Source organism: Medicago sativa, chromosome 4 (genome assembly GCF_051527215.1).
Source record: "Medicago sativa cultivar Bolivia chromosome 4, Bolivia_mono, whole genome shotgun sequence".
NCBI lineage: Eukaryota > Viridiplantae > Streptophyta > Magnoliopsida > Fabales > Fabaceae > Medicago > Medicago sativa.
This window is the reverse complement of record NC_140752.1, coordinates 37,310,370-37,328,478: the sequence shown is the minus strand read 5'-3', so window position 1 is coordinate 37,328,478 and position 18,109 is coordinate 37,310,370. Positions and strand designations below refer to the sequence as shown.

Sequence of the window (18,109 nt, the reverse complement as noted above, 5' to 3'; positions counted from 1 at the left end):
ATTAATGTATGGATACATGCCTGATCCTGTGTTTTGAAGTATTCATATCGATTAGATGATTACACAAGCGTGCATTGTTAATAATTTTTTTTAGTTTTTTAAGTTTTTTGGTTGTATGCTTAATTCCTTAATCCACAACGTTGGAAACGAAAATAAACCTCCAAAGTTGATTTCTTTTTTCGAACTCAATTCAAGCATTCGCAGAAATTGTAAAATATGCAATCATCATGTTCTAACGGCTAGGGTTTGACTGGATTTTGAATCTATAACTTGCAATAATCACTCTGATTTTTTTTATGCTTATCTATAATCTATAATATGAAACACTTATTTTATATACTCAAACATAACCCCAAATAGGTTCCTATTAGGTGCATTTTTGTGGTCAAGCACATAAACAAATTTAAAAGACAAACAATGTCAGGAGGACATTCATCTGCGTCATCTGTCAGTTCATCCGCCGAGGATACAGATACCATCGCCAGTACTGTTGCAAAACACTTGGAACAGTTAAGAGAAACTGTGTTCCTTGATTTTGAAGTAATCGCTTCTGATCCAGCCATCCTCAACCAACTCTCTCGAAATGTCGTTAAGGTTCAATCGTTGAAAAGCCATCTAGACCAAACACAGTATGGGTTCTACCTTGCTTGTGAAATATTTGTCAACATGCTGGACAACGAAGTTCCAAACACCGACTATTTACTGGTGAATCTCAATCTAATCCGACAAGAACATAATGTGCTAGAGGAAATTTGGATGAGGGATGATGCCGAACGAATTGCAATCAGCAAAAGAATCTCAAAACTTTATCTGTCCTGTGGTGCCATTGACCGTTGTATTGGTGACTTAGGAGATAGGAATGTTGACGCTGATAAGGAGAAAAGGGTGAAGATGTTGTCAGATATTGATGCGTTGACAAATCGTCATCGGGAAATCATGTCAAGAATTGTTGATGCGCATCAAAAACGCTCTAGTTTGATCCGCGAGTTGACATCTGCGGAGATCAACTACGAGGCTGCCCTTAAAAGGAGATCAACTCTTGCCAGGGCATGGAAGAATATGAAATATTTTTACCATAACTAACTGCAATGTCACTGTTGCACTTTTTTTGCTATGTGATTATGTAATATTATAACGCATGTGTTTGGTTTAGCTTTTTTGTGTTGAAAAACGATTCCCAATGTACATCCCACCGTGATTTTAAGAAGCTTGAAATTGTAGAGTTAGTCAAAACTCGGTTTGGTGGGTATCCCACCGTGTTAACAAACAGGTACAACCTCTTATCATAGGGATAAATGATGCTTGGATTATTAATGTTTAGTACTTTTTCTACTACCTTTTAACGGTGCTTATCTTAATGTATGAACTGTGTGTTAATTTACTAACTACATGAAGTTTCACCTTCTATCAATGTGATGATGTAAACAGTTTTCATATTAGCGGTATCTCATTTTCTGTTTGCTTATTACACAAGTTTCAAAATATGGAAAGCCATTACCGAATAATCAGCGATAGGGTAGAAAAAGGCTTGTTTGTCACGGTTTATGTCAAAGGGAAGGCAATTCTAAGATCCTTTCATATACAATTTATATGCCGTAACCTTTTAACCTACCAATTGCTAACTTTCCTTGTCCTATTTTATGTCTGTATCAAGTCATACGGTGAAATTGATCCTTTCTTTATACACCGTTGGGGACATGAGTTATCTAATGAATGGCAATTGGTTGATAGTAATGGTGTCATCATCGTGCATTGGAACCAAGACAAGCAACGTCTTCAAACATGTATATATTGTCCAGATATATAGCTATGCAGGGACTGGTTCATCTTAGACACGTATTCGAGCTCGGTCATCAAGTTATGGTCTGGACGGTCACTTTTACACGGTCATACTTTATATCTGTCCATTGCTTTTGTTATCGATTATTTTCGTTGGTATAATGTACTAATTTCAAGTCTTCTTATTTGTCTTCCATGTACGAGATGATACGATTGAAGGCCTTTAGGAACAAAGAGGTTAACATAAGTCATTCGTAGACATCATCAATAGAGGAAGGCAGGTATACAACGTATCCAAGATAAGGAGATAACTAATGTAATTTACAATCATATGTGTACTGAATTCTAAAAAAATTCCGGATTCTATGTCTATTGTCATCAACAGGATTTCTTTTTACGGTCGTCGCCAACACAACTATCAAATAGTAACGGATGCGGATCGGAGAATATGATACACCATATATGCGACGTTAGATTGTTCGGTCTATGTACACAACAATTATCAATCATCTCACCTAACATCTATCCAACCATATCTCCTCGATATGCACCTCCTTGTCATGCTACAATGTCTTCTAAGAAGTGATAAGCATAAGGAACTATCATAAGGTATGTGCAGAGGTGCTCTATTTAACATTAGAATGACTCTTAACATATAACCCTGCTGCTCTTTGGTATTGACACCACATTCATCTCTTATTTTAACTTGGTGTTTTGGTGAGCTTCAAAAATTTAGAGAAAACATAAATTTTAGTCCTACTTCTAACCATGCATGCAGTTGTATGATATCTCAATATTATTTTGCCAAAATGCATCGGATTTCCTTTACACACACTGGAGTTATTAGCTGTATTAATTTCTGTTATATACAGCCAGTGACCTCCTATAATGGCTCATGTGATGTTATTGATTTATCTGTATGCAAATGGCTATGCTCCATATAGGTTGCCTCAAGCTTTGTTTGATGCCTGATTTTTCTTCATTTTAATCGTTTCGGAATGAAAACAGTAGGAGAGTTCACATTGTGGTTGATGACATTGGTGCAATTGGCCAACCACAATGTCACAAGTGTACAAAACGACAAAAAAATCCAATTTAGAGAAAGAGAACAAATACACATGTGCCATTGTGGTTGGCCAATGTCGCCGATGTCACCAACCACGATATCACCCAAGTGCTACTCCCTTTGCTAAGTGCCTATACATTGAGTTTAATTATTTTTATCTTTACCTCTATCATTACATGTATGGGCCGCGATTATTATTATATTGAGCTTCATGATGGTTTCTATGTTTTAGTCCCTGCGACTAGATAATGTGGTTGTATGATTGGCATGGTATATTACAATGGAGTCCACTTTATGTATGTTTGTTCCTTTAATTTGCCGCGGGCCGGTATTTAATGACTGTTTTTAATTTGTTTTTATTAAATGATTAAATATTTTGCTTTAACCATATCACTAATTTGTAAACCATATTTATCAATATATCTTTTTTTAGTAAACCATATTTATCAATATTTTTTTTTTTTTGAGAGAGACAAGCTTAATGCATTTCATTAATAATAAATAGGTATCAATGTACCTAATTGGATTAAAATTTAAATTCAATGGAAATATTAATTTTTCTGTTCAATTGTTGGAAATTCTTTATTTTTTATTTTTATTTTATAGTGTGTTTTTAATTGCTGTTTTTTTTAATGTGGAGCCAATGCCACTGTGGGGTCTTTTACGGATGTACCTTTTGGCCCTTTTTTTCCTTCTTTGCCTGGCCCACTTGTTGGTATTAATTGAGGGGAGTCACTTTTTATCTAGGATTTTCTTTACCTTCTTTGGTAAGCTGTGGTCCTCCTCCTTTCTCTCTTGTCTGCTTGTCTCATTACCTCTTTCCCAATGGCTTTGCCTCCTCCTCACGTGTAAGTCATTTTATTTTGAGAGAATCTATTGTTGTACTATATTCGTTCACATCCCTTTATTTTGTATCTTTCCATTTTTTGGTTACAAATCTAGGTTAATGCTGCTTTGTTTTGTCTCTTTCCAATTCTGGGTGGAAATCTTGGTTAATGGTATTTTGCATGGATTTATGTTGGTGACGTTGTCTTGCCTTGCATATTTTATATTTTGTTTTTTTGCGTACTAGAGGTTTTTTTTTTTTATGAAGTTTGCGTACTAGAGGTTTGTCCCTCACAATATTTGTTTAAGCTTTATTCATCTTTTTATTTTTTATAGATCTAATTTTAATATTTTTTCCGTTCAAAATTTATATTTTTTTACATTTTATATTCTTACACATCTAAGATTATTAATATTTTTTTTTGTTGAGTGTTTGGCGAGTCAACGGTGATTTCATTTGTGCTACCACTTTTTTTTTTTTTTATAAAGCAAAAATTTATGGCGGAGCCAGACACAAGCTTGCGTGGGCTCCTGCCTGCACAAATATTTTTATTTTGTTTGTCAAATCTCAACCCTTTATATTTTGTTGTCCTAAATATTGGTTTTCATATGTTATACTACAATACTCTTAGATGGAGCAGGAATCATCATGTGTTGGAATATTTACTTTTGGAGTCATATTTTATAATACCTCTGACAACTGCAGTAGCCGAAAAAACTCTCTCTGCTATTTTCAAGAATGTGTTGCAAAATCGCATGAGATTAATGGTAAAATGATTGTTTAGTTATTTATATATAGACAATTTTTTCGAGTGAATCATGCAATATTTTTGCTTTTAAAAATTGAAATGTAACGTATATTTAGTAATTTAATGCTACGAGTTATATATATGTGCCTCCACTATTCAAAATTTCTGGCTCCGCTATTGCAAAAGTTCCTTTCTGGTTAGTGCGAGTATTATCATTTGTTTTTTTCAATCTGCATGTAGTTGCTTCTGAGAAATTTAGATATTATTTCTATACGGTATCAATTTTCTGCCTTTTTGGTGATGATTTTTTATTTCTTTGGTTTGTGTCTCTATATTTCTGTAACTGAGTTATGTCTTTTGCTTCTTGTAGTTTGGGCAACCCAGATGGGAGTAACGAGGCCGACAGAACCTTTGAAACAATTATCAGTCCTGTCAGTGTATGCATCGGTTATAATCAAATAATTTTCCATCGGTTCAGTTTGTTTTTCACTAAGTTGTTTGTCTGAATTTAATTCTCAGGATGAGATACAAATTCCAACGGTGTTTGTTTCAAGGTGGGAGTTTGTCTTGGTGTCTCAGAAATACGGCTGGATAAAGGACCCTGCTGGTAATTACATAAGGGTTGATCTGTCCGGAATTGTTCAGCAGAATATGATACCAGGTGGATTGTTTATTTCTCAGCGCTGCGGATTTGTTGCTCCTCAGAGGGTTTTCTTCTGTTACCAGGTCCTTCATCATCAGTTTAATATGAAGATTGTTAACGATGAAGGTTTGGACATTCCTTATTTTGGTTTTCATTACCCAACAAATCACCATGCCATGAGGCTTGCTGATCCTACCTATGTACCCCCTGTTTGTTGTGTCTCTGCTGTGGACTCTCCGGATGAGGATGGTGAAGTTGCTATGCTAATTCCGTATGACATGTTCAAGGATTTCTTTGCTGTGTACAATGCTGGAGGTTCAAATCAGGTACCTGGACATGATGATCCAGTCCAACATATTCCTGGAGGTGATGGTAAACCGGAGGAATATCTGTGGACCTTGACCGTTAATGAGGCTGTTGCTGCGGGTAGTCAAGTTTTGGTGCGTGTTACAAATTATGTTAATGTGCTAAGTGTATATTTTGATATTGTTTAAGTTATTTATCTTTGCACTGTTTTGGTTTGCAGCATTTTCCAAGGTATGTTGTTGACAACTTTGACTTTGATGTTCGGGATGGGGATGATGTCGAGGTTTTTGATGATGATACTAAGGAAACATTTCAGTGCAAGTTCAGGACTTCAATCGGGCCGACCGGGTATGTGTTGAGGTATCTTACAAGGGGCTGGTATCAATATGTTAGGTCAAAGGAATTGAGTCCAGGTGACCACATAGTCTTTGGAGTTGAAAATCCTGTGGAAAATCTGGTGCTCACTGTAGTCCGCGGATAGGTGCTTTGGTTTTCCTTCGATGTGAATCCCAGTAACATTGTGGGTGTGAAGTTTCTTTCGTCCGGTGTTTGAATCCTAGTCACATTCTGGGTGTGAAGTTTATTTCGTCCGGTGTTTTGCAAAAAATGTGTTTATGTTATTTGTTTATGATGTTACTACCCTTGGTGTAATTCACTTTCTTAATGGTTTACCTGGACCTTGCTGCTCTAATATGTCTAAGATACTTTGTTTTGTAATATTGTCCGGTTTGTTATCTTGCGAATCCATGCCAGTCTCCTCTTTACGTTATTTTTTTTTTATAATGAAAATACGCATTAATTGATTATTCTGCATTATATTATTATAAAAGTTATAATTTTTAAAAAATAATACAGGTGATCTTGATAAAAAATTGTAAAGTTTGCTCTTATACCATGTTATATTGTCATATGTTGGTTCTTACATATGCTAACTTAATTTTTGGTTCAAACATACGATGGTAATAAACATGCCATATTAACGGGGACCTTCAAAAAAGATTAGCGACGTTGTGTCACTATTTGAAATTGACACAACAAATAACTTTAATGAAGACAACGGTCTATCGCAAATTCACATGAGGAAACAAATGTCAATACAACATCAACAAATATTAGGAGCAACAAATTCACGTGAGGAGACAAATGTCAATACAACATCAACAAATATTAGGAGCAACAAATATTATGGACAATGAATAAAGACATCATTACAACTTATGGAAAATTATTTCTTTCAAAAAAAAATTTATGGAAAATTGTGGAAAATATGTAGAGTCGTGAAATTATATTTTCACAACTTTGATCACATTTGATGTTGTCATGTTTACAAAACTCATCCTTATAGTATCATTCTCAACAAAACCATTCATCTGAACAAATTTATTCCAGTCATCTCCAAGCTTAACCTCAATCTTATGCTCTGTGCTCTTCGTATAAACACTACATGGAACCTCAGTGCCTTGAGGTCCATATAGGACAACTTCCCTATACCGTGTGCTGCGGATGTCATATCCAAGATTTGGACTTAGTTCCTGCGTAGAAAATCACATGGTCTCATGCAAAAGTACAATTTTCAATTCACCTAAGAGGAACCGTAGAAACAGGTCCCTGGTAAGCAACCTGGACCGCACACTGTTTTCGAGGCACATCTGACGGGTAAAACATGGTCTCGCACGGTGCAAGACATGAAACGGTCGCGCACGCTAGACTGAGCCGCAGTTTAAACCTTAACACGTTTGCAAAGATACATGGTAGATTAAATTATACAACCACACACAAGTATATATAGACAACTACACGGTTTATTTTCATTCTCACATATGTATATAAGCGAAGCCACTTAAGAAAACAACCATGTGCAATTTAAGGTTTAGGTAGAACTTAAACATTAACACACAATCCAAAAAACAAACTGCATAATTAGAGTCATTATCCAAGTGCAACTACAACAACCACCACTATACAAAGACAACAACAAAAAGTCGTTAGGAAATCTGGTGCACTAAAAATTCATCCAAGAGCAGCACGGCGGATAATTCTCACAAATAGATTGTCGGTTGGTTTATCAAGACAAAACAACAACTGGTCTCCCTCCCTAAGGTTGTTTTCTCTGACAAAATCGTACCAGCCATGAGTAAGAAACCTTTCATTTTGAGAAAACACCCCTCGGTTTGAAGTTTTGATGTTGCATTCGTAGACTGCTCCATTACCCATCAAGTGAAGGTTAATCCTTGCCTGCTCTGCTGGGATGGCCTTCTCACAAGTGACCGCTGGCAATTGCTACAATAACATATATATATGGTCATATACAGTCAACATGCTACCATTCCCTATGGTAACAGACTGGTTGAAAATTAACATTGTATTGCAATTACCATACTCAAACACAAGGATTCCAATACAACATAAATTTTATAAAATGGGCAACAGTATTAGAAGACAACAAGAGTGGTAAACAAATTGCTAAACAAAGATTTTAAAACATACCAATACTTGGGGTTTATCATGCCGTGCAAGAGCTTTGGAAACATCATGTCTCCAGTTAAATACTTTGCAGAGTTCTGGATCAAGATCACGAGCAAGCAAATCACCATCAATATCATCATGATCATCATCAGTATCACCTTCAGTTACATTATCAGAATCAGCATCACTACCATCTTCCACAACACCATCTACATCCTCAGAACCATCATCACTTTCTTCTTCCTCACTATCATCTATCTCAACATCATCATCACTTACAATCTCACAGTCTCCGTCAGTATATTCATCACCATAATGAGGTATGGTCAATGGATTGTTAAACGACTTACCAAGTTCATCGTTATCAACACCTAAAACATACAGTTTGAAATTGTTGGGGTACACATAACGTATATGAACTCTCATAGGCTGTGTAAATCCACACAACTGTGCAACCTGAATCCCTCATTCCATGTGCTGATCAAATCCCTTGGCACTGCTTTTCATCTCTAATTTTACACCGTTTGGGAGCAACATCCATCCCTGGATCTGAGTTCTGAGTTCCATATACCACTTGCCGACAAAGTCAGAGGGCAATTGAATACGTTGCTATAAGAAATAAACACATAAACACATTTCATTAACAATGATTTTGAAGAATAGTATTTTTTATTCCACATTATAAATAAACATAAATCTTCAATGATCATAATAAATGTACCAGATCTGGATGGACCACAGTTTCGAACCATTTTGGCTTTCCATTGTTGGAAGAACTATCTCCTTTGGAAACCCTATATCAATAATAATAAATAAAAATTATTTCAAAAATTATCATCTTTTCAACACATTTGGAGACTTGGAGTTACTGTTACGATGTTCATATAATGTAAGTCTATTAAAAAAATAGGTCAACAACATAGACGAACAACATATATTATGTTTCCATTGACAAACCTATGATGCTATCCATTGGAAAGAAAAAAAAAAGGCGTTTTTTTGCTTAACTTAAAAAGAAGCTAGAACAGTTACAGATTCAACTAAATGGGTGATGTATTTCTTTACAAGATCGTACCTCTTCAGCGATGAGGAGTTGGGGTTTGATGGGTGCTGCATGTTGAATTAAAGGTTGCTTCAAGCTGGTTCTCAAACGTATGAGAGAAGGGAAAACGACAGTGGAAGAATGCAAAGAGTTTTGTTAACTTTTGGTAAGTGAGTGGGGACCATTTAGGCTGGAGGTAAATATTGACCCAAGTAGAAAATATACGTGGGCCGTAGGGGTGTAAGCGGTTCGGACTAAACCAACGAAACCGAAAATTCAAACCGAACCAAACCGAAAAAATATCCGACCTTGTCTGGTTCGGTTTGAAACCGATCCGAACCAATCAAAACCGATCTAGTTTGGTTTGGTTTGTGGTTTTTCATTTTGAGATCCGTGAAACCGATGAACCAATCCGATGATAACCCCACTCCTTATTTTACTAATATTATCCTACCTCACACAAACTTATGGTTAATCCCAAAATTAAAGTCCAACATAAAATACTTTTTAATCCATTCACTTTCTCTCATCATTATTTTCATCTCATCTCATCAGTCAGACTCTTTCATTTCTACTAAAAAATAAACCTTAGCCATCAACCACACCAAACCAATTGTTCATCACCACCGACCACCACTGCGATTGTTTATCTCTTGGTTAGTTTTATCATGTTTATGCCATTGATTTGTTATTTTGACTATGTTTTAATTTTAGGATGTGTTTTTTGGAATTTTTGTGTTTGTTGATGAATGATGCATGTATGTATCATGGATGATTGAAATATTTAAGTTTGATGAAGTTGTTTTTGAAGAATGATGGATGAATGAATTTTGGATCATATGTATGAAATATTGAGTAAGGTTAGTTATGAAAAGTTGTTTGAAAAATAGAGAACATGAAAAAATAAAATACGAAATACAATTATACAAAGTTCTATGAAATATTTTTGTGAGAATATGAATTTGTTTTTAATTGTATTATTAAACAAACCGATCAACCGAACCAATCCAAACCGAACCAAACCGATTAGTTTGGTTCGGTTTCTTTTTTGAAAAATAGTGAAAACCGAACCAATCCGAACCGATGAAGATTTCATTGGTTTGGACATTTTTTTGACTGAAAACCAATCCAAACCGAACCGTTACACCCCTAGTGGGCCGTGTAATTTCAGGTCTACCAATTGTTTTTGTTTTTTTTTTTTTTATAAAAAAATAATTAGTTATTTAAACCAAATTTTGATTGTACAATTAAATTTAGGGTCTCCGAAACATATTATAATATTAGTAAAGCATTCGTGTATTTGTGGGGTCTATAATGTGTGATGATGTTGAATAGTTAGTTTGTTTATGTTAGCTAATAACTACAGTTTACACGAGAAATGTGTGCTGATATAGAAGAGTCTATCTGATATGAATATTGTCCTTTTAAGTTGTACAAGGATATAACCTTCGTATATACGGTGAATCAATATATGCTGCTTTAAAACAATTCTATAATAAAAAAATGGGTCAAAACTTTTCTGAAACATGCAAGACTTTACCAAAACTTTTGTAGAGCATGATTTTTCTAAAACATTGACATACTCGGACAACTCGATTTTACCAAAACATAGAAGCAGTGAATGTAAATTAACAGCGGACATTAAAACATTGACATACTCGGACAACTCGATTTTACCAAAACATAGAAGCAGTGAATGTAAATTAACAGCGGACATTAAATGAAGTCTAGAGCAAATATTATACAGGCTCAGGCTAGCGTGGGAGACCAAATTAGGTCTCTCACGGTGGGAGGGGAGAAAATACCTGCATTAGCAGGTCAAAGGCTGTTTTTTTTTTTTAACAATAAGTAACCACCTTTAATTAATAATATATGGTGGTGAATCTAATGGTTTCAATCTTATTTTGTTAATTTCAATTTTGTTTCAACAATTTTTATTAGTTCGTGAATCTAATGGTTTTACTTCTCTGTTGAATTCTCAAAGCCAAATCGCTGCTCTCTAGCAAAACCCCAAATCACAAAGGATTAACGAAAACAAACATAGATGAAATCAAAATCTTTGAAAACGACGATTACGACGGCGACCGAAGACGACGACGGCGAGATGAGCGGCGTACGACGATCAGAGATGCAGAACGCAGAAGTGGTGGTGGGTCATGCTATGGGTATGGGTTTTGTGATGGGTCTGCTTTAGATGTTTGCTTTTGTTTTTTAATTACAAACAAAGCTTGGAACATGCGTCAAATTTTGAACCAAAAGATTTAATCAATGGTTGATATTGACCAAAGTCACCTTACTTATCCCACCACAACATTACTGAATCCGGATCCATATAATATAACTTGAATCAAACGACTCAAAAAACACGCCTCTTCCCATTCTGTCACTTCACCCATCACAACCCAAACACCACATTTGTAAAAACTAACAACCTAACCCCCCAACTACTCTCAGTTGTCATTACTTCACCCATCCAACAACATGCCTCCCACCCTTGGCCAACTCCTAAAACAACCTGCAAGAGGATTTTTCTCTACTGTGCATGTCAAAGATGAGGTTTGTAAATAATTTTCACGTCTTCACTTTAGTCCTTATAATAGTTTGTATTAGGGTAAACTATTATTTGAGATTACGGGATTGTGATTTGATTTGGTCCTTGGTCTTTATTACATTGTTAGGTTTTTAATCACATCACATTTAGTAATGCGAAATCTACTTTGGATTTTAGATGTTTATTGGTAAAAGATTGTGTTGATTCATGCAACTATTATTTGATATTATGAGATTGTGATTTGTTTGATCCTTGCTCTTTGTTACATTGATAGGTTTTTAGTCACATAACATTTATTTGTTAGTACATATTGCTAGTTTTTTTTTTGTCCTTGGTTTTTGTTACATTGCTAGTTTCTTAGTCCCATCACATTTAGTAATGCTAAATCTGTTTTTGGATTTTAGATGTTTATAGGTAAATTATTGTTATCTGTTTTGTTCTTCGTTTTATTTCTGTGTTACACCTACAGGACTGTGGTGAAATTGAACCCAGCTTTTTCGATGAATTTCACGGTGAATTGGGACAAACTTGGGTTCTATACGACAACAAAGGCGTTAGACTCACGGTTGAGTGCAACAAAGACCCAGATTTTCCCATGTTAACCGATGGATGGATGACATTCAGGGAAATTCATAAACTCAAAGGGCACCACAATGTTTTTTTCAAGTATTTAGGAACAAGCATCAGCACAGGGAGAAGTATTTTCGTTGTTGACGTTTCACCAGTTGAAATGGATATTAACGTTTTCCCTTCATGGCACAGTAGGAGCAAGGGACTTAGAAGGGCTGTGATTTTTCGAAAGACTCTCACACATGGTGACATAACTACTGAGCTGGTTGAGTTTTGATAACCACAATTCTTGCATTTTTTACTAAATTTATTAAGGATGACATAAATGTAAAAATTTGATTCCTTATATTTTGTTTTTATGTAGACTGTGCCTAACGAGATGGAAGAATATCTACTGAGAACACTCTATTATAAGGTTAAGATGCGAGGACCATCCGAACTGCAGCGAGTATGTTGCATACAGAAGGCTGAAGCTTACCCATGGAATATGGTATTTCGTGAAGATTGGATTGAGTTTGCTGCCCACAACAAGTTCAAGGTTGGAGATAAAATCTCCTTTCGCTTTGTTAACTTTCATGTTGACCAAGTAATCGCAGTTAATTATTGTTAATTCAAATATTGAAGGTTTCCTTGTTATTTTGGGTGGTAGTGTTAACCGCATAGTGCCAATAGGTTGTATTATTAATGGCATAATGCCAAGACATTCTACTTAAGTAGTTGATTGTCTGGAGTATGGTATTATGATGTCTATGTACATATTTTAGTTTGGTTGTGGTAGTATGACTTGTACTGTTATTAATGGCATAGTGCCAAGAACATAATATATTCACTATAATATCGTATAAAAGTGTGCATGTTTAATGTGTTTCTATAATATTCATTTGCAAATTTAATTACAATTTCAAAAAAGGGAACAAACCAACATCATTTTGAAATCAAAAAAATATTGGTTATCTAAATATGACATTAGTGCTTGCATGCGAGGGGTGAACACTGTTGTAAAGGTCAAAAAATAGCATCCCACCTGAACGGAGAAATTCTTAATATGGTCACGAGACCAAAGAAAAAGTGTTTGGTCACACACACATAAAGAAGTTTTTTAATAATAAAGAGGAAACTGATAAAAAAATGGTTGAGAATTTTGAGGATAATCTTTTTGTGTGTGTGTCCAAATATTATGGATTTGGTCTTGTGACAATGGAAGAATACCTCGAGACATATAATGACAAAAACATAAAAGAAAATAAAAATATGGAACAAAATTGGTGTGGGGGGGTCCACATAAATGATATAATCACAAAAACATAAAAGAAAATAAAAATATGAAATAAAATGGTGTGGTAGGGTCCACATAAATGCAATGATAAATTAAGGTACACCCATTAAAGTTGACTAAAAAGAGTGTTAGTCAATTGGTTGAATAGATTGTGTGGGGTACAATTTTTACCATCTAATTTGATTTGCATGTATTGTTTGTGAGTGAATGAGTGTCTGAGTGAGGGGCAGAATTCAAGTTTTCAGGCTTTTCAATAAATGATGGTAGTGATGTGCCAAGTGTCCAAATTCTAGTGGCAATAGGGTCCTATCAAACAAAAGAGTGGTATTAGTGTACATAATTCAAATCAAAAAGGATGGTACTTTGGGGCCGTACTTTGGTAGATAATTATTTTAATAGTGGTACAGTAAAAAAAAACCAAGTTTTCATGTTATCCAATCAACTGAACCGGGATGCATGATGTTATTGCATGGATCGAATGAAAAGTACGGGAACTAACTAGCGGATTGATGTGGATAGCTCATATGCATTACCACAAAAAGTGGTGGTCCAATATATTATAGTATTGTGTTTTTTGGATCAGTCAGAGGAATAAAAATATTACACCACTAAAGCTAAAAGATTATTCCCCACGTGTCCCTCTAGGGTCAGTCAGTACAAGTACAACACCTTATTTTGTTCCTTTTGCCTATTGTTGTCCCTTTATTGTATCAATAAGGTGGGTACCACTTGTGTGCCATAGTGGTGTTTAATGTTATATAACATTGGCAAATAAGGGTGTGCCACGTGGCACATCCTTTTAAAAAATAAAAAAATCAAATAAAGTTAGAATTTAGAATGATACAACACGTGAGAGACAAAGAACATATATGTTCCTCTTCTCTTCTCCTTGCTACCTCACTTCCCAACCCACCACCCACCATCAACTTCTCTCCACCTCTCTCCACCGCCGTCCTTCTCTCCACCGTCAACAACGGTTATGCCATAGGCCAACGTCAATTCTTCCTCTTGCCTTTACAATTTGGAATGAATTTTGGGATTCATTGAAGATTGTTATTGTAGAGATCAGTACTATTAACAACAACAAATATTCTTCCTCTTTCACTTATCTCTTGAGAAGTAGGTTGATTTGGATTCTTTGAATTGTGACAAACTAATGAAAAAATTGTTATAATGAAATTGTTGTTATTAGTTAGTGAAAAATCTGCAATAGGGAAAAAAATCTGCAGAGAATTGTTATTAATCTGTTATAATGAAAGAAACTGAAAAAATCTGTTGAGAAAAAATCTCAGAAAAATTGATGAAGGTAGTGGGTGAGTTTTGTTTTGAAGTGAAAGGAAGAAGAAGAAAAGGGTTAAGCGTTCTTTCTTCTCTCTCTCATGTGTTGCTTTATTTGATTTTTTTTAATTTTTTAAAAGGGTGTGCCACGTGGCACATCCTTATTTCCCAATGTTATATAACATTAAAAACCACTACAAGTGGTACCAATGGTATATACCATTGGCCAATTAGAGTGTGCCACCTACCAATGTTACTTTATAAATGCTTTCTTTGATATATTTTTTTAAAGGGTATGCCACGTGGCACATTCTAATTAGGCAATGGTATATACCATTATGGTACACAAGTGCTATACGTCCCGGTCCCTTTATAGTCACAATTTCGTCTTGTCTTATTTATGTCTAGCACTTTGGTGACATATGAAGGGGTGCCAATATGTAACGTGACATTGGCCAACCACGATGTCACAAGTGCCAATGTAATGTGTGCACCATATAGTTCGACATTCTATGTTGGACAAAAGGATTTGGACTATCTATTTTAGCACATCATTTTTGATTTTAATCTTTAAATTTTTCTTATCCATGTGTTGGTGCCTAAGTCACTTTTATTTGTGTTTGTGACCAACTAAATCTATATGTAGTTCGTAAAGCACCAAAACTAACAAATGCAAAGCATACCATATTATATACTAATTAACTCAATACCCTTGCTTTAAAACGTAGTGACTCAACACCCTTGTTTTAAAACTAGTTGCAAACACCTTGATTAAAGGTCAATACTACAAAGTGTACTGGCACTGTGCCTCAAGTTTAAAACCAAAAAACCAAAATAGCACCGTAATACTAGAAATTGTGTCTCGACATTACACCATAACATTACAAGCGAAACAACAAAACTATAAATAGAAGTCAAACACGACTTACTACGATGTATTGTCCAATGTGAAGGTTTGTCATGAGGAATCGGATCTTATCTCCAACTTTGTAGTTGTTAAGACGTGCAAAGCTACTCCAACCGAATTTAAATTTAACAAGCCTTGGTTGAGAAGTCTCATAAACAACGGTACAGTCCTGAATAACTTGTGGACTTTCCCACAACTTAACCCGAGTATAAAGAGTGTTCCTCAAGTACTCTCCCATCTCCTGAGGCAGTATCTACAAAAAAATAATGAATTGATTATCATTATGGTAATGTTAAAAAAATTAAAAGTAAACCATGGCTGCAACGTTTATATATTGCAACATTTATATATTTAGTACTCAACTAATTCATCAATCTGGGAAGGATCTTGTACGATAGTCAACACAAACGCTTTTGATTTCCTTAGTGCTTTGCTCCTAGAATGCCATGTTGGGAATTCATTGGGGTTGGTTTTTCGATCAACGTCAACAATGAAGTGAAATACACTATCTCTATTAGGAGTAGTTCCTAAATATTTGAACAAGATTTCATGGTGATGTTGTAGACAATATGCTTCCCTGATTCGTAGCCATCCTTCAGTTAAGATTGGATTGTTGTTGTGTTTCACGCATTCCAGATCAAACCTCCTTCCCTTGCATGTATAAAGCACCCATCTTTCACTCAACTCATCACGGAATTCACCAAAAAATGACGGTTCAATCTCACCTACAGGCTGAAACCGTTAAACAATGTCCGTTAGATTCAACCATTACTATTAATGTTAAAAGGTAATTCATTGCCGATTCAAAATAACATATCAAGGACATAATACGATATATACGACCTCATCTTTCACATGCACAGTAATGAACATGCCTTTTGGAGGGTGCACAAGCATTCGACGGATGAGATCAGATCTAGACATGTCGAAATGACACAACCTGCAACCCCTAAGTGGATGATGAATTGATAGTTGAGAAGAACCTGAAGTAACAAAAAGCGAACAAATTACAAGAACACAAATACTAAACCTAATAAGGAAAAATGTATATGCATGGGAAAAGAAGATGATAGTAATGATATGAACCTTAGGGAATGTTTTGGACAAGTGCAGCGGATTCAAGAAGGATATGTGACGTTTTCAACAGTTACCACTTGAACGGTTAGCAACAATAGACGTACCAAATGGAATCGGTGCAGTTTTTGTAATTGGAAACCCAAACGCAGCCGTTGCCACCACTTGAAAAGATAATTATAGGTAAACGACTTTCAATTCGCGTAATGTGTATCTTAGTGTCAAGTACCAATGCACATAATTATTTCAACTACCACCAAACAAAAATTTAAATAGTTAATGGGATGGGATGTGTAGTGGTTGTGTCAATAAATGCCAGATATATATATCTCTCTATATATGACTATGCACTTAAGTAAACACCACTAAATTCAATAAGCTAACTTCTGATGGAACTCCCTAGAACTGCACCATATACAAATGTGGTAAATCACCCAAGAAACAGATTTATGTTGTCTATGCCGGTAAAAACCCTGGTATATATGAAAAATTGGAGGATATTGCAGAACAAATTGTTGGCTATGAATATACAAGATATGAGGGATTTGGATCCTATGTTGAAGCTGAGGATGCATGGTATAGACACCTAAACCGTGTGGCAATGCTAAACATTGGAGTCAACCATGGTAAGGAAAGATCATCCGGATCGTCACCCTCCCACCCAAGAATTCATTACAGGTATAATAATGGATATTCCATTTTTTTTTAAATAAACATTTGTTATTTAACTATTTTATTATATATTAACTATTATATATTTTAACTGTATAGGAGATAATTCATTTGCTCCAAACACCAATAATGCGTGGTTAGAGGAGGAACTACGTGAGACCTTAACTACTACAAAGTTGCGTGGTTAGAGGAGGAACTACGTAAGGCAGCTGATAAGAACTTAGAATTGGTCCTTGTGAATCGCATGTTGATCTTGAAGATGGATGACTTGAAAAGGGAGTTTGGTTCGTGCTAATGTTTGCCAGTGTTTTAATGCCTTTGTGTGATGTTGTGTTATATTTTCATGTATTTTGATGTGGACTATTTTCGTGTATTCTGATGTGTGTCATTGTGTTTTAATATTTTAACGTTAATATATTGGTTCATCTAATATTTTGGGTTGTAGTTTACTCAATGTGGTAATTTGAGTATGATGTGTACTATTTTTGTGTATTTTGATGTGTGTCGCATTGTGTTTTAATATTTTAACGTTAATATTTTGGTTCATCTAATATTTTGGGTTGTAGTTTACTCAATGTGGTAATTTGAGTATGATGTGTACTATTTTTGTGTATTTTGATATGTGTCGCATTGTGTTTTAATATTTTAACGTTAATATTTTGGTTCATCTAATATTTTGGGTTGTAGTTTACTCAATGTGGTAATTTGAGTATGATGTGTACTATTTTCGTGTATTTTGATGTGTGTCGCATTGTGTTTTAATATTTTAACGTTAATATTTTGGTTCATCTCATATTTTGGTTTGTAGTTTACTCAATATGGTAATTTGAGTATGATGTGTACTATTTCCGTGTATTTTGATGTGTGTCATTGTGTTTTAATATTTTAACGACAACGATAATATT

General features: G+C 35.0%; 1 protein-coding gene across 1 annotated transcript; it reads left to right on the top strand.

Moving 5' to 3' along the window:
- Positions 1–3,670: 3,670 nt before the first annotated feature.
- Positions 3,671–6,085, top strand: LOC146929161 (uncharacterized). Its single transcript, XM_085707232.1, has 4 exons — positions 3,671–3,693; positions 4,790–4,856; positions 4,939–5,502; positions 5,589–6,085. The coding sequence occupies exons 1-4, from the start codon at positions 3,671–3,673 to the stop codon at positions 5,847–5,849; spliced, it is 915 nt and encodes a 304-aa protein (XP_085563358.1). The 3' UTR covers positions 5,850–6,085.
- The last annotated feature ends 12,024 nt before the right edge of the window (positions 6,086–18,109 follow it).